The 20985-nt window shown below is 38.4% G+C and overlaps 1 protein-coding gene across 2 annotated transcripts in view; it reads left to right on the plus strand.

Moving 5' to 3' along the window:
• The first annotated feature begins 4579 nt into the window (after positions 1-4579).
• Positions 4580-20985, plus strand: part of nectin3a (nectin cell adhesion molecule 3a) — a 54051-nt gene continuing 37645 nt past the window's right edge. For both annotated transcript variants that reach the window (XM_038303359.1, XM_038303360.1), the window contains exon 1: positions 4580-4765. In XM_038303359.1, the coding sequence (XP_038159287.1) occupies positions 4666-4765 (100 nt within the window). In that variant the 5' untranslated portion in view covers positions 4580-4665. The remainder of the gene's footprint in view (positions 4766-20985) is intronic.

The following is a 20985-nucleotide window of genomic DNA, read 5'->3' on the forward strand; positions in this document are numbered from 1 at the left end:
TCTGCTTAGTGTGAAGGCGCCCACCCACAGCAAAGGGGCCCCCTCCCCAGAGCCCCAAGTACTCCAGGCAGGTTCCAATTCAGCTCTGCAGCCGGAACCTGGAGGGACAGAGTTAGGACAGGCTGATTATGCATCACCTTCATAGGCCAGGACGAGGGGATGCCTACCAGAACCCATTGCATAAGAGGCGGGCCTTGTGGATGGCTGTCTCATCACCCATCCACCTGGCCCCGGCTTATCTTGCTGGCGTCAGCACCTGTCTAGCATGACCAAGGTCGAGCACCAACTAGAGATCCCCAAGGACACTACAAGGATTCCAGGATGGCGACAACCAGAAAAGGTTAAAGTACTTCTCATTAACATAAGCTTTACTTCCTCTATGCAAACTCCACTTTTAATTGGTTCAGTTTAGAGTCGCAGCTGCTACACTTAACATTCTGGATGCACACTTATTAGCGTGTCTTGTTGAATGAAACAGGTTTTCATCATAGCTTACAGTTGATTATACAAGGAACTTCCATATTGGAACCCGGCCTTTCAGGGTGGGAAACCTGACTTTAAGGGAACATTTTAGTTCAATTCAATTCAGTTTATTTATATAGTGCCAATTTATAACACAAGTCATCTCAAGGCACTTTACTGTTCAACCAGATCATACAGTCAAATTGATTCAAAGTTTTTCTATCTAAGGAAAACCAGTTGATTGCATCACTTATTGACTCAAATACAACCCCTCACACTAAGCATGCTTGTAGCGACAGTGGAGAGGAAAAACTCCCTTTTAACAGGAAGAAACCTCCAGCAGAACCAGGCTCAGTGTGAGCGGCCATCTGCCGAGGCCGACTGGGGTTCAAGGAGACAGAAGCAGAGATACAAAAAGTAACTGTAAATGGCGACCCCATCCAGGAAACACACACCCAGGCAGACAAGCTTTGACTTGGCCATTCTAAAACCTAGATATGTTTATCCGTGAACTGTTCCATTTTTGATTTTGCTTTACGTTTTGGATTATTGGAAGATAAATCTCCATCTCATTTACAGACTCCAACAGATTTTCTTGAATTTTCTCCTGAATTTGGCTCCATCCATCTTCCCAACAATTTTAAATATCTTCCTTGTCCCTGCTGAAGAAAAGCAGGCCCAAACCATGATGCTATCACCACCTGAGCTGTGTTGCTTTTGCTTTTAACATAACGTTTTGCATTGTTGCCAACAGTTTGATTTTGGTTTCATCTGACCAGAGCAGCTTCTTCCACATGTTTGCTGTGTCTCCCACGTATGGATATCTTTAAGAAATGACTTTCTTCCATAAAGGCTGCAGTTCATCTAGAGTGATCATGGGCTGCATCCTTGATCAGTCTTCTTCTTGTTTGAGCTGAAGGTTTAGGGACGGCCAGGTCTTTGTAGAGTTGCAATGGTCTGATACTCCTTCCATTTCTATATTATCGCTTGCACAGTGCTCCTTGAAATGTTTAAAGCTTGGGAAATCTTTTTGTGTCCAAATTCAGCTTCAAACTTCTCCACAACAGTATCTCTGACCTGCTGGTTTGTTCCTTGTTCTTCATGATTCTCTCTGCACTTTAAACAGACCTCTGAGACTATCACAGAACTGGTGCATTTATACACCCAAGTGGATTCTATTTATCATCATCAGTCATTTAGGTCAACGTTGGATTTTTCAGAGATCCTCAATGAACTTCTGGAAAGAGTTTGCCACACTGAAAGTAAAGGAGCTGATTTTGCATTCCCCAGTCTTTAGTTTTTCATTTGTTAAAAAAGTGTAAAATGTCCAATAAATTCCATTTCACTTCATGATTGTGCCCCATTTATTGTTTATTCTTCACAAAAAATTACAATTTTATATCATTATGTTTGAAGCCTGAAAAGTGGCAAAATGTAGAAAAGTTCGAAGGAGCTGAGCACTTTTGCAGGGAATCATAATACAAAGTGAAAAGGAGAATGAACTAAAATTGCAACAGTAAGGCAAAATAAACAGCAGGAGAAAGAAAGACCGGAAAGAAACTCAAACACCTAAGAAACATTAACGTGTCTGCCTAGTGGTTTCCAAGTTTTAGCAGCTTTCTTCCAACACAAATTATTTTGCAATTTAGCCAGTAAATTAGCCATATTACAAACACTAAGCATGATAAGCTAGAGCTACAGCCAGAAAAGCTGGAGTTACAACCTTTGGGACTTCATGTGATACAGATAACTTTTCAAGCCATACATGAGGAATAATAATCCCACCCATGAATGTGTTGCACAGCATCACAATGTGTGGCCTGTTGACCTCCATGAATGATTTGTCTCCTTATCTCCACAGATACACTTGATGAAATCAGGATAAAAGACGTACTAATTCAACGTAATGCTCTCCTCTTTATCCACGCGTGTCAACATACAGTATTCTCCACCTATCTGAGGAAAATGTTTTCTCGTTTTCTCATCTTAAAGTTGCCAACCTTCTAAGCCATTTCAACAAAGTGTCATAACAAAATAAATTCATTTCTTAAGATCTGTAAGCACAGAAGCAGCTGAAGAGAACAAATTAGTTGTTCCTTCCTGTCTACAGCTATTGACATATACAACAACTTGTTAAGATAAACAAAAGACTATAATTTATAACAACATTTAATTTCCCTTTGGAATAATTAAGTTGATTAGATAGTTTTTGTTGTTCCCTTTTTCTCATTGCAATAAATATTCTACTGCTAGAACATTTTAGTATGCCAAACATTATCAGATTGTGAAAGCAAGATCATTTTTATAGCAAACCTCATAGAATCATTAGAAGTTGTTAAACATATTTCCTGTTAATCTAAACTAAAATAGACATAGGTTAGTGGTAAGTATTTAAAATGCCTGCATGGTTAGTCCTAAGAAAGAAGAAACCCTACCCCAGATAAGAATTTATTTTCAAAGTTCATTTTTACACTTTCTCGGCTGATAAAAAGTACAGAGAGAGCTGGCAAACCTGAGTATGTCATTTACTTGCCAAGAGGTGCTAAACGTGTTGCTATCACCTTTAATTCCCAATTTTAGATTTTGCATTAAAAACAAACAAGCAAATTAAATAAGAATAAGACATTCATGTAAAAAATGCTGCATATTAAAATGTTTTTGTCATAAACCTGTGTTCTTGGGGGTTTGGAGGTATCATATCCTATCTTAAAGAGGCCCAGTCAGCTACCATGCCTATACTGAAACACTAAAAAACCCATACAGTCATGTTAAATAAAGCAATATGTACCAACTCTTCGTCCTGATAGTGTTTGCTTTGTCCTTTTCGAGCCTGAAAAGAAATTTTGCAAGATCAGCAGGCATAAACATTGCTGCCTCTGCTGTTTGCTGGCAGTACTTACTCAGGCTTCCACTAACTTGGAAGCTTTGTTTGAGGTACGATAACCATTAAAAAATGTATGTATAGTTGTCTTATTTTGTAAATGTGAGCCAATAAAAGATAAGACTAGTTCTTGTCTATATGGACAGTCGATTAAGAGTGAATAAAAGTCATAGTAGTCATCCACTGACCGTTAGCAAAACCTTGCTTTTTGTTTCTTTTCAGTGCAAATACAAGCTAACTAAAGCAGAAGTTTAAGAAAAATATCTGTCTGCTGCTCTGGTTCGATAGGGCAGATTATGCTGCACACTTTGCAGCAAAGGTTCTTTGCTTTGCTGTATCCCACCCTTCACTGTGTCATTCAGCTGGGGCACAGATATTGATGGTGTTGAGAGAGCCTTGCTTTTGTCAGCACGCCTCAGGGCAGCTGTGGCTACAATGTAGCCATCTTCACCAGAAATGTGTCCATAAATACAATAAGTGTTAAATGTTACATTTTAAGCCTACACACTACTAATAATAATGTAAGTAATTGACCCCGTTCTCATCTCTAATTCATTTTTTTAAGCGTTATTAAAGAATTTTATAATACAAGAAGATGTAAGTACAATTTCCAAAGAACAATCGCCAGGGGTTTCAACAAAAATAGTACGGTAATAATGAATAAAAAACAGACTCAACGTAAAAATAGTAAAGTGAAGACATAGAAGCATATTTATAAGGGGCATATAAGGGGATTATATGAATCCCCTTATATGCCCCTTATATGCCCCTAACCCTAACCCTTATGTCCCCTTACATACATAAAATAAAGCATAGAGATAAAGTTTTAACAGCCTTTTTGTTATTGGAAGAGGATGATGTAGAGAAATAAATTGTTGCTTCCTTTAAGAAAGAAAAAACATGATGGTTTAGTCATAGTAATTTTACATTTATGGATATATAGAAATATAAAGTATATAATATAAAGTATAAATATATAAAATTTGGCCAACAGAAGCTAAAGATCACATACAAAGAAATGGTCAGAGAGTTGTTTTCTATATTCTGTAATTCCAAATAAAACACCCCTAAAATAAATTTTTATTGTTTTGTAAATATTCTCATCTGTAATTTTTGTGGTACACTTTTTGAGCAGAGCTACGTTGTGGATCTGTTTGTTGTCCTGTCTAGGAGGTACAACCCACGCGGCTCCGTTGCCATGGAGAGCGGTTCACCAGAAGCGCGAGCCGAGTGAGGGAGAGAGAGAGAGAAAGAGAGGGCAAGAGTGGGGAAGAAAGAAGGACGTATCAGAGAGTGCCGGAGTGCACGGACACAGAGAAACCATGGAGGCTAGACCCACAAACCGAGCACAGAACCGGAGGACTGTATCTAATAACGGAATGCGACTTTTAATGTTTGTTTTCATCCTTTACGGAGCCGCCGGTGAGTTAACGGTCCCTCTGCCTGTCTTCGCCCAGGCTACTTTTTTGTGGTAACGGAGAGAAGTTGAAGTATTTCTGTTCTCTTCGGTCCTTCGTCGTTACTGTTCATTACAGCCGAGTTAACAAACACTGCTTCTAACAATATTATCAATAAGTTCATGATAAAACGGGACTAGCCCTTGTCTGTGGACAGTCATCGTTCGAGAGCGAGTGAAAGTCATCGCAGGCATCCGTTGACCGTTAGCTAAACCTTCCATTTTAATGCGACTGTCTTTAAAACAGCGTTAACTTAGACTGCAAACCAAATGCGTGGAAGGCAAATAAAAAGTAACTCAAGGAGTCCAGGAGACAACGTGGTGCGCTGCTGTTTTTAACCGGGGAAGATTATGCTGCACACTTTGCAGCAAAGGTACTTGTAGCTAACATCATGCGGGGAAATATGAGTGAAATACCGGCTGGGATTTCTCCCTACAGTCTGCCTCAGAACCCATTGAGAGGCAGCAGCACTGATTTTGCGGTTAGACGAAAATAGAAACGACATGGAATAATCTGGGCGTCACTTATGGTGAGGGAAGAGAGGGAGCTCCCGATGTGAAAAGTTTGCCAAGCTGTAGGTTGCAGATGGGGGATAAAAAAGAGGTTATGTGATACAGAAGAGGAGGGGATGAAGACTTATTTTTAAGGCAGCCACTGCAGTTGCTAAGTCTCTGGAAGTATTGACCTGAAGTTGGGCTGCATGCCAGCCAGCACCTTCCCATCCCTTTACTAACCAGGGTAGAGCAGCTGGAGAGCTTTGCTGTATCCCACCCTTCAGCTGGGATTACAGGGCATGGCTCATCTGCAAAGACAGAACAGGGGACAAACACAGGAGGCTGCTAAGTAAATACTATCCTACCATGAAGCATTACATTAATCAATAAATTCAAGGGCAGAAAAAAGCTTGTCACAAATTTGTGCATCTCAGCCAACTTCTACCATAGGAAATAAAGTCTTCCTGCATAGATATCCTTAATATCTTTAACATAGCCAATAAAGTCTGTTCAGTTAAGTTATATAGTACCAAAAACAACATATATATATATTTATGTAACTTCACAAATTGTATAGGTGTAAATTAAATGAATGAATATTTCTTTTTTCTTTTTTTATTGAAGTCTAATTATGCTTTTATCATTGCATGGCCTATGTATCAATATTTTTGATAAATCCCTTTGAGCTTCTAATTATAATAGGCTGATCCACATACATTTTCTCCTATTTATGGACTAATAACAGACTTTTATAGTTTATCTAAAGCCATGTATTATACATGCATATATAAAGGTATTGTGGAGGGTTTTCACAAATTTTTTAAAAGACCCGCCCTCTCCACTTTAAAAAAATGCGTGTGCGAGAGCATGCGCGAGCCCATTTCCCCTCGTGCACACTCTGTTTAATAGTTGCTGTTCTCATAGCTCATACAAGCTTACTGTGTCCGAACGTCCACACTAACCCCATAAATACCTCAATTATTATATAGAGCGGGGACTATAGTGAACTAAATAGCAAACTCAGATAACTCACCAGTCGGACAGATGATCACTGCTTTTTGCACCATTGGTCACATAACTCCTCCTCCACCATGTGGTGCCTGCGCCATTTTTGTTATTAGTCGCCACTCTCTGGTAGCCTATGGCGACAACGGGCCGCTGTGACAGCAAATCCCATAATGCTTTGCGAGGAGAGCTCTCTGTGCAAAGCATTCCGAGATATATCTGCCTCTTCTAAGGCCTTTCTTTTCTTCTCATTCACTTCATAGACATTTTTTCTCTCACCACCCTTGGCCGTTTTCAAAGAACCATGGTGAGAATTGTGAGGTTCAATGACAGTCTGAAACTGTAGCTCACAACACATATAGCCCTAAAAGTGCGCATGCCCAGAAATTGATAGCTAACTGGGGATGAGAACCTAGAATGGCCTTATGTAAACGTATCACCAGAATGATTAAAAATTAGGGGGACCACTTATTTTGATGATCCACCCGGAAATAAAAGATCGTCCTCCATACCCTTAAATTTTGTACAAGTATAAATAAATGCTCCAAATACTACAAAATCAACCTATTAAGTGTTATGTTTATTTTAGATTTTATGGAACAAGTTTAAAAAAAATGTTTATTTATATTCTTCCAAAAAGAGACACTGTTAAACACACAGCTACTTGTCCAAGTGCATTGCCAATGGAGAGCAAAAGCATTGCATGAACACAAAGTTAATAAGAGTAACACAAGACATAGTGGAGGATGTGCTTCTCTGGGTGGATCATCAAAATAAGTGGTCCTCCCAATTGTCAATCATTCTGGTGTAATGTTTACATAAAGCCGTCTTACGTGCTCATCCTGATTTTCACTTAGCAGTGGTGAGCCTGTCATAGTGAAAAAAATTGTAAATCTTCTTTTGGGAAGTAAGCTTGTATGAGAGATGCAAACAGCAACTTTTACCGTAAATAGAGCGTGCACGAGGAGAAATGGGCTCGTTCATGCTCTCACACGCGTTTAATAGGCGTTCCCTCTCAGGAGCAGGAACCGGGTTGTGCATTTTTTTTTTAAATGGAGAAGGCGAAAATCCTCCACTATACCTGGATGAAAGAATGATCAGCTCGCTCAATTGCTCTGCTTGTTAAAGCATCGCTTTCAGGTTCACAGAGCCCAACATGTTATCTCGCAAGAAATCGACAACGTTTAACTTGCTATTAGAGATGAATTGAAAATATTATTATCTGAGAAACCCTAACTAAGGAAACCCTCTGACATTAGTCAAAGCTGCTCATGTAATAGCTTCTGTTTATGCTCACCAACCCCATTTCTTTAAGCATACACACACATCCTCGAGACACATGTTTTTGCATTCATACCATTCTTTTCCTGCTTGTACCCACAAAGCACTGGGTCATAAATCAACAAGAAGAACCGATAAACAACACACTGTTGCAATCTCAGCTGATTAGCATCCAAATATGCAGCCTGCTTTGTACTTTATGGATGCAGATGTACTGTCTAAATACTCACCTTGACAGTCAGATTAGCTTACTGTCAGCGCAGACAATAAACTAGGCTGAAAAGTAACAGCTTTAGTGGCCTGTTTGGTGAAAACTGTAACTGATATGAAGTTGTTGGAAATATGAAGTTGTTGGAAAGAGTTTGACAAAAAAGTGTTGCTGTCAGTTTTCAGGGCTCTGAGGAGGGGATTCATCCAAGGCGTGGCTACAGACTGTGAGGTCTGTAATTGAAGAGCAACGTCGTGTGGTTTCTTCTCCAGGGGCCGCATGATTCACAATATAAATAAATAATGTAGTAATAGAGCCACCGAAATTACAGAGTCAGAAATAGATAAAAAAAAAAAAGATGAATTACTGAAAGAGCATATATGGTTCCCTGGTAGGGTTAATGGCATCGTCGCCACATGGTATGGGGCACCTAAGGTCAGGGCCTTTTGTTCAACACGATTGCCCAATAACCTAATACAGATACATAGACACATGCAGGCCCCTCTATGCTATTGTTATGGTAATATTAGGGTACCATTTGTAACCCAAGACTACTTTGAATGACTCAAAGTTTAAAACATTAGTTCACAGAAATAAATGATCCGCTTTCTGGTGGCCATTGTTGGGTGTTCACTTTAGTTGTTTAATGTTAGAATTATTAACAGAAAATGATTTTAAAGGATGTTTAAGTGCACAGCTGTCACACCCATCTGATCCTTCTAATTTGATCCTAAATCTTAGTTGCGAAGCAGCTGATTGAATGCTCTTAATCACTTTAAACCCAGGCAGGGTTTTATCTGGCAGCAGCAGATGAGTGCGGGGCTTTGTTGTGGAACATTTAGTTTTTTGTGTGGGGTTCAGGGAGCAGGCTGTGGTCACCAGCTTCTGTTGACTCCACCCTTTGCTTCCTTTTCCCCAACAGATGTGACTTGCTGGGAGAAGCTGTCCCCTCCCTGGTGGTCTATTAATGAAAAAGGAGCTAAAAACGTCAAGTTCTTTTTATCAGGATTGTATCTCCTAACATATTTAAAGCTGTGTTTTCCTAAGACATTTGATCTAAGGGTCATGCTAAGTCTTGGATGGTCATTTTACTATCTGTACATCAATTTTTGAGGCTGACAATCACTGCTAAAAGTAATGTATCCAGCAGTCATGGGGTAAATAGACCCTGTGTTTGCGTAAACATATAAATATGTCCACAGGGGGCATGCCACATCATTAGACATATTTTAAGTCAAGTATCAACTTCAAAGTTTTACTTTTGTATAGTTATTCTACAAAAGCATTTAGCTAAAATATGTTCAGTTTTTACTGAGGGCTTTCTTAGCTGCATGTTGAACAGATTCTGCATGCCATACGTAGCATGAAATATGAAAAAAAACAAAAACAATAAAAAAAAAAAAAAAAACCAATATACCAGTGACAGCTAATATCAGATTATTTTAGCTCCTATTACCCTGAATGCACAAGTAGCACAGGATTTCTATACAAGCAGTTGTTTGCAATGGTGTCCATACTCCATCAGTTTTTAAATTTTTCACAATACAGCTAAAAATGTCACTGTATATTCTAAGATTTTTATGTAGTAGAAATACACAGTAGTATGTAGTTTTGAAGTGGAAAAATTGATAAATTGCTTTTGTTTTCTTTTGCATAAATGGGAATCTGAAAACCTTCATGTCAACACATTGCGTTATAGTTTTCAGTTCAGTTTTAGATTAGTTCAGTTTTAGATTAAAAATCATAGCACCTTCTTCTGTATGTTGACCCTAAATAGCTTGTAGCAAACAGGAACAGGATTTCCGCGGGTCAATAAAAATGAAAAGTCATTAAATTATTACTTTTTTTAATTGAGGCCTTTATTGGCATTAAAAGTCAGAAAATGTGATTATTTTGGCATTTAAAATGCTTTATATATAAAAAAAAAAAAACATTTATAAAGACGATTTGTTTCATTTATATCAGATATAACTGGTTCTGCATGTGCGGAACGGCTTCCGGTTGATCGTAAAGCCGTATGTTCGGAAAAGATGCTTGAGGCAGAGAAAAAGCTAGACAATGGAAAAAATGCCAATTTCAACAAAAGTGGCTGGAAATACGAAGAACTCGGGACATGGCTGCAGCCTGTCTACGGTAAAGAAGACGAAGGACTTTGGCATGTTTCATATATATATATATATATATATATATATATATATATATATATATATATATATATATATATAGCATTAAAAGTATTTCTAAGAGCATTAAATTAGAGTTACTTATTCCTGTATAAACCCTGAGCAGAGAGGAGTTTATTTCATCTTTATTTTTAGTCTTTATTTTTAGTCTTTATTTCATCGGTGGCTGCTCTTATGTCCAGTTCCCCATAGAAGCCAGATTTATGGAGGATACGACTAATGATTGTCTTGTTCATAAAGTTTCTTTAGGGTATACACTGTGCAATATTTTCAATCATTGCACGCAGCTACAGCTCAAACTGTACGATGAAACCGCAGGGTTTTAGAGGGTTCACAGCTCACGTTCTCGCGCTGTGTGGCTCGACGCTCTGAAGCGGTCCTACGACGGCTGACTGCATTTCAAACGTGTCTGACTTTCACCCAACTTTACGATTCCTGATCGGAAGGTGGTCGTGAGAGGCTGATCGCTCCTCGTTACCCGCTGTACACTACACGACACAAGATCAGGCTGAAAGTCGACCCGATCGAAAAATTCCCAGGAAAAAATCGTCCCGAAAAGGGCAAAAAATCGTACAGTGTATGCCTGGTTTTACCTGTGCTGTGAATCTCTGCAGTTCCTCTAGATGTGTAACTTTTTTTTATTTTTTAATAAAGCTTTTTTTGCCTAGCCAGTTTTTGTTTTGTTTGGATCAATAGGAAGCCTGATATTTTCATACAGATAATGAAAATGAAAGGGGATAAAAAAAAATTATACATATGACACACTTTAGATCTTTACTTGTAAAAAGGTTTGAATATCATGTCTGCTTGTTTCACTTCACAATTATCTTCTCTGCTTTTGTCTATCAAATAAAACAAAATAAAAAGCAGTGAAGTTTGTGGTTGCCAAGTGGCAAAATGTAATAAAAGCACAAGAGATCTGAATACTTTTCCAAAGTCCTTAAAAAATATTCAATAATCCTGCTAAATTTATCTGGTTTCTCTGGTTCCTTAATCTTTATTCATTTATTTCTAATTTCCTTAAAAATGTTACACCCATCACAAAGTTCATGCAACCACACCCAGGCAAACACATTAATTGTAAAACTGTATGTAGTTTCCTTTTTATTAGTATATATATTTGTGTTTCTCTGTGTCCAAACAGATATTGTCAGTTTTTATGATGAAAACTTCCTCTTACCAAATGTTTTTGTTGCCGTGCAACTGCCAGGGGTTGTTAAGGAAGTTATGGTTTCCTATAGAAATAACCCCAAAAGGCATTAGCATCTTCATTGATCAATCAGTATCAAAGTATGCTTAGCTGATAAGAGATGATTTTTTTCTCTGAGTCTCCCTCTCTACCTTTGCATATGAAAGCATTGTTGGATAATCCTATACATGAACATTACACTTTGTTGTTGGTGTTTTAGTGTATGTTCTGCTTTAGTATTTCCTTTTTTTGTGCATAATAAGTCAGCGTTTCACACAACTTTAGAGATTCTTTCACAATTCTGCAAAACCGACAAACACATGTCAACTTGAGAGAAATTGTTGTTACTGTTTTGTTTTTCTCACCGAAACTTGCAAATGTAATTTTATTTTGATTTTCCTATGGTGTAATCGTTAGCATATATTTGTTTGACTCCTGGGCTCATGGTTTCTCTGTTTTCATGGCATTTTAGGGAACTTTTGCATTGTGTTGAAAAGTGCCTACTTCTTGCTTGCTGCTAGAAGTATTGCTGCTAGAAGTGCTTCCTTCTGCTAGAAGTACTTCTATTCCATTCTTTTCTGCATGGATCTGTGTGCATTTTCAAAGTTATTATGTTTTGTAAAACACCTGAAATGTATTGGTTCTAAATGTGCCCAAGATGGTCTGATGGTTCTCACAGTGACTGAGGCCGATTGATTTTAATAGATAAGCAAAAGTTTTAACATCTCACGCCTTTGTAGTTCCTGCATTACAGGATGAGAGAGGGGGAGAAAATAAACATTCCTCCTAGTTTTGTGCTGCCTCCAACTATAGCACTTTTGCCCCTTCATTTACACACAGCATCCACACACATACACCATCAGATTAGTTTGCCTCAGTCCAATTGACATGATAGCGCAAGTGTTAAATGGAAACTTTCCATATAGAGGATCGACATAAACCACCACTCTTGCTAAGAATAGTATTTCTTTCTAATTAAGCAGTATCTGATTAGATTCTTCTGAGTAATATTTTTTACTTAACACATCTATTATTCTGATTAGTCCTTTTGAATACTTATTTCAACGTAAACATGCAATTGTGGTTGGGGATTTTTACGTTATTAAGGTCTAAAGGGCTGATTATAATTCTGTAACTGCACACATCAAATGTGGCTTGCATCTGGTCGCAAACCAGTTTTGCTGGTATGCTTCAATCTGCAACTTCGGTCTGGAATTTCTAGGGACACATAGCAGTTTACTGCCAAAGCGCTACAGTGAGCCTATACGAGAACTCGCAAGAACTAAAATGAATGATCTCAAGAACTTCTTCGGCAGCGCCGGCAGGAGTGTTTATTCTCCAAAACATGTCTGAGGCATTGTACAAGGGGTTGTACTTACGAACCTCTTCGATCAACCTTTCGACATGGTTATCCATTGTTGTTATTACTCGGTTTTTAAAAGTGGCGTACCCCCGTGAAGGACGACCACATGGACAGCCAGAAAGGCATACCAAGGAACAACCACAGCTGCTTTTTGTCTACGCACTTCTGCTTGAGGTCTGCTCGGGTTTGGGACCGTCTGGCTTTGTAGTCAAGATTTTTTTGAGGTGCGCAATGAAGGTTGCAGAGCCTCTGCATGGGGGGCGTGGTCATGCACAGACACAGATTTGACAGTTGCAGAGGCTATGCCTCAGAAGTATAAATTGGCCTTAACTGTTTGGATATAATAAGTCAACTTTATAACTTGTAGCCACTAGGGGCTACCCTATAAGTGCAGTCTTCCGTGTTTTGTAATCTGACGGGAGACCGATTTGGACCAGCAGATTGTCAAATCATTGAATTACTTATAAAGACAAAGTCACATTTACCCCACTAGAACAAAAATATGTCAGGTAAGAGACATAATGATATTGTTGCCTAACAACAACTTTTAGCTTGGTTAGGTCTGTTGCTTAATGATCCCCAGACTGCCAAGCATTATTCTAGGTCAGATGACCCATTCAGAGATTAATCTTACCCTCTCAAGTGAGATAGATGAGCTTTTTCAAAAGGACAGCCTGCTCGAAGCATCAATATGCCCCAAGTGCTGTATATTTACCTAAAAAATAATTTTACATAGCTTAGAATAAGCTAACACTTCTGTCAAAAGTTATTAACATTTTGCTTAGAGATTAACTGTCCATTAATTGTTTATTAGATCAAAAATGTTCCATTCAAATAAAAATCTCCACTTAGACAAACGTCCAGGGTTAATTGTGAGGTGTTATGTGATTTAATGCTTGTCCTGGAGCTGTTTAAATGTTTAAATGGACTGTTTAAATCGGATTGAAGGACTGATTAAATAAAAAAATTTTCATGTTGTAATGTACGGATCATACCATCCTGCCTCCACCCCTGTAGCAAGGAGCATTGCTGAGCTCTTCGCTAAAATGACCACCAGAGCAAACTATGATGCAAGAAGATCCATAATGAAAAACAACTGCATCTACAGACACGACGGGGGGAAAAAGAAATGTCCAGGGCAGGCACATTGAATAGCTAAAGTTAAGGATGAACGGAGAAGTTTGGGTTTGTTTACAAAGCAGGCAACTTAGTTTATTCTGATTGAACTCTTGGTACATGTATACAAACGTCATGATCGGATCACTTTATTTAGGGTCCATATAAACAGGAATTTTGAACTTCCGACTAACCAACATTTAGATCAGATCTGGACATTTTTGTACATGTAAATGTAACTGCTGACACAGAGCTGCAAGGAAAGGAAAGGAAAGTCTGAGAGTATATCAAGATGATGATAAGGTGCGCATCTTATGACCACTTCTATTATAACCTTTTGCTGCTGTAAAGACCACAATTTATCCATTGTGGGACAATAAAGGGATTTTCTAATCTATTCTATATGGTAGTTTTACATCTCCTTTCATGGGGGATTATAGGTGTTTTACATATATTAGTCCTTTTGCCTTTTTTACTCGTTAACCGTATTGATGTGGGCATCACCGTAGGTTCCTGTTTAATACATATTGTCAAATGATGATGATGTGCTTCTTTTTAAAGTTCAGCATATTGTAAAAGCTTTTAGCCCTTGTATTATGGAAAGAGCCTCTTGATACAAGAGAAAATTTTAATGATTAGTTAATCATTAAGATCAATCAACTTTTAATCAACTCATTACGCGCATAGATAACTTCATCCATCATCGCAGGGCATCTCAAATAGTTATGGTTTTGCTTGGAATATTTCAGAAAAAATTGCAGGTCACAATTAACCTGCAAATAGAAGTACCAATATATTTTCTGTGAATCACAGAAGCCAAATATGTTAGACTTTAGAAATGTCACTATTTTTATATAAAAAAATTACCATAAAACTGCAGCAGCAAAGAATAATTAAGTAGCAGAAGCAACTGTGCCAACTAGAACCCATAAAAGACATTAACCTGTGTGCTGCTGTGCTAACAGACTAATACAGTTAGAGGAACCTGACACAAAAAAGACAAAAGCACTACTGGTTGAATATAAGGAATTTTCCCATTTAGTGCTGATCAAACTCTACCAGCAAACTTCATGGTGCAACTGTACTCTGCAGTGTTAATAATACTTTTTTTTTGTTTTAGCCTTGTACATCTTTGCTTTTTGACTTAAGTTAAAATAACTGGACTGTGTCTCTCGTGTAAATATGTAAGGTTAAAAAAATCAATAAAAATACTTGTCAACATAAGTAATGTTGACAAAATAATGCCAACATTACATAAAAGTCAGTACAGTAGGATAAGCCTGTTCAGACTGAAAGTAATGCTATTCCTCTGAATTTCTATTTGAAAATGCACATGACCCTACTATAGTGGTCTCTATAAGGCTTGGGCACAGCGCGTTGCATTCTGGGTACGCCGCCATATTAGTAGCTAGTTGCTACGGTAAACAAAGACCTAAAACAGCATAGAGACAGAGCAGAAAGACGAGTAAACAGCGATGTTAAAAGTGAAGAAAGGATGCGGAATATACCGAGACACACTGCAGAGGGAAGCCAGGGACCGTTATCTGCAAAAGATGGGCTTCATAAACGGACTTGATCCCTACGAAGTAGAAAGCAAGGAGTGGAGCGTTGGGGAAGAATTTCTACCGCCGTTTGCGAGGGAGGACGTATTTTCGTATCCAGTTAGTGGCGTCAGTGCCTACACACATGAAGAGTTTCGCTGCTACAAGTCGCTAGAGGCTTACAAACAGCTGACAGATGGAAAAGTTCATGACATGGAAGTAATCAAACCGAATGAGAACACAGTCATCAGAGCCAAGGTAAGCTACCGTCTCAACATGGTGTGGTGTTTGTTGTGGTGATAAGACTAGGTGCTGGCACTAACGTAAAACATCAAAAATGTATCTACTGGCTTTCCTGGTGAAACAACCAAAACTATTAACCCTATTATAAACTATTAATGACAAAATAAACAGAGTAGGACAACTGTTTTGTGTTTCAGTGGACCTGGCTAACCCTCTGGAACACAACCCTACTTCAGCTCATGCTACATGCTACAGATCAGCCAACAACGGTTAACTTGAAATGATACATGAATAAAAACAGTATGTTCTGTAACTTACCAGAATGAAAATGCCGGGAACACACTCTCATGGACGCAGGGATTGAGTTGAAAGTTATATTTGGCCGTCTTACAGCAGCGACCCATGCTAGCCGGCGACTCTTTGTTATGGAGGACATTTGTTTTCCATTGAGACGCCTCCAGGTTGGAAAACGGTAAAAAGACAATCCATTTGGGATTTCTTTCCCCGTCCAGTCACAGCTTGCGCTACTACACCCTACGACACAGCAACGGGCGACCATAACGACAGCAGAGGTAAAATGAAACGGCAAAAAACTAAGCAAACTACTAGCAGAAGAGTGTAAACAGTGGGCTGACCAGCTATCAATATGTCTGCCGCGCAACGTGTGACGTCATGTGCCCGAGCCTTATTAGGTACTCTGCCGTACTCTGGGACAATACAGGAAATATGCACCTATTTATACATATATATAGAATCATCTGTTGCTTTTACCCTCACCATTGAATTTAATACTTAATGTTAAGTAGACATTAAAATTAAAGGAAATGGGTGAAATGACATATATTAGAATGCTAATATTAGCAGTAGTATTTTTTTTACTGTGATTTATGCCATGTCTTGTCAACCAAAAGATCTTGGATAGACAGGAGCTCACTGTTTCAGTCACTGAGTCATAGGAAACTGGGCTATATAAATGGCTTCCAGATATTTCCATGGTTAATTGCCTGCTGTGAATGAACAGAGGGATACATTTTAACTCTTTCTTTTTTTCCCTGCTGTTTCAAGAATCGGGGGTTTTCCCTAAAAGTCAAAATCCCACTTTGTGACCAGGGTCACTCGGACATGCTGTGGCTTTATTGTCTATATTAAAGAGTTATACTCGGAGCATGTGCTTAGTCAGCATTTAAAACCCCAATGAGAGGAGCACAAAGGTTATGGGAAACAGGTGTGGCTGAGTTTCACCTCTCAATCTTATTTGTTTCAGTCCTTTCAGCCAAGGGATGGGCACACAGTGAGTTGTGTGCTCTGACCCACCCCCCTACCACCCAAGTGGGAGATTATTAACACCCACCAGTTAAATGGCGGGCTGTTCTATCTGCCCTTATCTCTCTTGGGAGTACACAATATAGTTGACATGCATTTTACTGTAGCAGATCGAACAATAGCTACTCCTGCCTACTTTTCCCACCTGCTTTGTGTTTAGCTTGGATTTAACAAGCTCTCAAATCTCCTTTCCCATTGCACATGCACTAATCAAACCAGTAGGTTTCACATAACACAAAAAGGATCTGCCTTCTAAGATGAGAATGATTTTGCATTCAGATTTTAGACAATTTTTGTTGTTTAGATCAGAAATAAACAACTTTTACAGTGAAATAAAACAATAATTTTCTGAATCAACACCAGTCTATTCCTGTTGAAAACAAATATATTTCTTTTAAAAAGGGTTTTTACATCAATGCGTTTTCTTCTGGTTTTGTTTTTAATCAACTTCCTGATACTGAAAATAGACATTGTTGAGTCTTCTTTTCTCAGTAGCATCTTCCACTTTTAGGATTGCTGTGGTTTTGTTGTTGAATAGCATAAAGTATAGTGTACAGATACTTAGTTTCCCTTTGGCATCTCTTTAGAAAAAGAACAGTTTATCTTCTTGTTGGGTCAAATCTTTAGTGGCAAAAATACAAAGAATCATTTGACCTTCAGGCAGAATAAACCTATAAACGTGTATTTCCACTTCATAAATGTTTAATGTCTTGCAGTTCTTAAAAGGTTTTAATACTTCTGGGTGTGACTCGGAGTTATCCATATGTTACATGGGGAGCACATCCTGTTATAAAAATAATAATAATAAAAAACATAGCTATTGAGCTGGTTGTTGCACACCAGGATGATAGCACATTTTGTTAATTTTTTTTTAGCAAATAATTCTGTTTTGGTTGCATTTAACCAGTTTCCTGATATATTAGTTCTTTGTCCTCTTCCCTTTTCAGACAGAGTCCAAACCAGAATAAATGTTCCCATCCTGATCAAAGTGTTAGACAAGAAGAACAAATAAACTGTAGGTTTTATTTCTGTTAAATATTTACAACGGAAAGTGGAGAATGTCTTTGTACCTTTTTCTTCTTTTTTTTCCAATGGCCTAGCTGCTATGACACAGAGAAGACAGAGGCATGGAGTCCTGCCCACTTCTGGCAAACTTCAGTTCTATTTTTTGCCTCGACTTGGATTGCAAGAAAACAACTGTCTAGTTTCTTTTAGGCTGTAAAATGTTGTTGGAATATCATATATAACATTGGTTGCATTACATCTAACACAAATGGGTATTAAAGTTTAAAGTAGATACGAACCCTTTCCACTATAGATCCAAACCCTGTTAGACCAAGAAGTACGTATAATTAGAATCTCTATGTGTTCATAAAATTTATTTTTCATGTCAAAACAAAGCAATTTGAGTCTCAAGACAGAGAAGAATCACCCAAAAAAACTGCAAGGAATGTCAGACTAGATAAAGTCGTATTTTAAGATGGAAAAAATAAATAAATAGGGGAATGTACATTTTCACATTACAAACAGCAGGTTATCTCCAATTCTGATGCCTAGGTATAATTAATAGAATTTTAGCAAAATAATGGAATCATAACAAGAGTAGCTGGTTATATTGAATGAACAGGAAACATTTTTTCCCTGTGAAATCAGTATGGTTGTGCATGGCTTTTTACAGTAAGGATGACCTGGGTACTGTACTATGCCGTCTCCTTCAGAAGTGGTTGGTGCATGTGAGATGATGTTACTCGTCTAACCTCTGGCAGAAAAAGGTTCAGTGTCCTGTATGCATCTGGAAAAGTGGGCGTGCTGGGAAAATGGACTCCTTTGACCAAAATAATTCTGGGGATACCACACTGACCAAAGTGCTTCCTGTTTTTATTGACTACTGAAAACACACAGGACCACAGCAGGTTTCTGTTGGTTAAATTCAGTTCCTTCCTGTGTTGAGAAGTGCTGACGTGCAAAGCGGTGATGCTGATGATTCAAAACCCAGAAGCCTAATGCTGTTTACATGACAAGAGCAAACTATCAGAGATGCACAGATAGCAGTTTCTTGGCTGATTCTAGTTTAATTTAATTTCTTTTTTTCTTTTTTTTTATGTCAAGGTTATTGGTACCTTCTGCAACCCTTGTCTTGTACTCAGAATATTTTTATAAATTGTAATGATTATTTTGTTCTTTCTGTTGTTTCTAGTATGCAAAAGTGTTATTTGTACTCTATTTGGCAGTTCATTATTGTACTTCTAGGGGTAGAAAAGAAATGTCCCACTCACAGAATGCACAGAAACATACCGTGTGTGTAGCACTAAGCTTTTCTTAGATTGCACAGTGGGGAACACCTGAAATTAAACCCATCCTGGTGAGAGCAACAGTGCAAAGAGCATTCATTTATCACATTTACCTTAATCAGCCTTAATGTTAACAACTGTTCTGCACTATTTTATATTTTTCATTCAAAAGAATGAACCAGCAGCCAAACCCCCCTGATTAGAACAGCATAGGAACAGAGTCTGACTATGTTTGATTGGTATTTGCAATCAGGATTTTTGCCTTAGATACTGATCTGGGTAATTAAGAAAAGGGACATCTGCTGATGCAGACTTCCAGGACATTTTATTCATATCAAAGCCATGTGTTTGCTTCTATAGCTTCAAAATACTATGATAACATTCTGCATTTCATCAGTATTAGATGGTCGATCTTAGGAATGTGTCCCACTCATTACTCACCAGTAGACATCGGCCAATTATCTCAGTGAGAAAATACATTGGTTTTGTGTTGTCCTTGTCCTCATCAGCTGCTTCAGTATAGATAGATTAAAACCATACTTAAACCAGTTGTAGCTAAAAGAAAAAAAATCTTGTTGTTTAAATACATATATGACTGATTATTTTTCCTCATTTGCTATTACTTTTGCATCTAATACATGTAATGATTGTGTTTATTGACCATATATTGGCGTTATTTGGGGTAGAAATGGAAAACAAAACAGAATTCTAATCAGGCAACTTATGTTCAAAGGAAAACACTTAAAATTCTATTCTGGGTCTCTATGTAATGTGGGAAACAATGTTTGGTATTTTAGATCCGCCAATCTAAATGACGCACAAGTAGAGTTTTTAGATCCAGAGGAGGGCAGTGAATTCCGTGTTTGGTCACTGTGGACCTTAAAGATGATTGTGCTTTGCTTTAACTTCTTTTTCAGTGGGAACCTTTTCTGAGGAAAATTCATGCATATGTAATTGAAACAGTGTTTGATGCTAAGGATGAATTGACATCTACCACTCTTGATTGACTTGATATAGACCAGAGTTTGTTTCCCTTGATTCTGACCTTTTTGCTCAGGTCTGAACACATTAAACCCCACTCAAGATCAAACAACTACCTCAGGACTCTGTTGGTGGTTTTCTACAGTTTCAGAATCAGAATCAGAAATACTTTAATAATCCCAGAGTGAAATTACTTTTGTTACACGCTCCAGTTACAGTTTTATATAATATATACACACATCCAACTATACAATATAACTAGAAAATTTCTAAAGAAATTTTGAGGGGGGCCACCTACTGCCCGTCTGGGTAACTGGGCCAATACGGCCCTGGCAAGTGACGTTGGGGCTGCTTACGCCTTTGAGGGCTGCTGAGGGAAGCAAAGAGGGCTAGGTCATGGGCAAAGAGAGCTGAGTGCCACTTGTACTGAAATCTGGGAAATAGACGTGCACAGCATATGATGCACAAGGGTAATATGGGTTGTCCATATTGAACCGCAGTGGGTAAAGCGCAGTTGGCGGGCTCTGCCCGCCTGCTAGGAGCCCTTGCAGCGATGAAAAGAATCACCAATGGCGGGCTCCGCCCGCCTGCTAAGAGCCATTGCAGTGATGAAATCACCATTGGCGGGCTTCGCCCGCCTTCTAAGAGCCATTGCAGTGATGAAATCACCAATGGCGGGCTCCGCCCGCATGCTCAGAGCCATTGCAGTGATGAAATTACAAATGGCTATGAGCAATATGCCAGAATGTATGAGTGTGTATAAGGAAGAGGCTTTTATTCTGTAGAGTCCCTGTAGTCTTATTTTGAAAGTCTATCATGGATGTGCATCAAAAGATGGGTCATGCCCAGCAGTGATATAGAATCCATTTCCAAATGTTAAATCACTGGTTTTTCATGTTATTAGGTGAATAGCTGCTGTATTACAGAGTAAATGGGAGACTTTTATTGTGAAATTTGCTCTGGGGTG

Source organism: Cyprinodon tularosa, unplaced genomic scaffold (genome assembly GCF_016077235.1).
Source record: "Cyprinodon tularosa strain WSP-4 unplaced genomic scaffold, ASM1607723v1 ctg51, whole genome shotgun sequence".
NCBI classification, from domain to species: domain Eukaryota; kingdom Metazoa; phylum Chordata; class Actinopteri; order Cyprinodontiformes; family Cyprinodontidae; genus Cyprinodon; species Cyprinodon tularosa.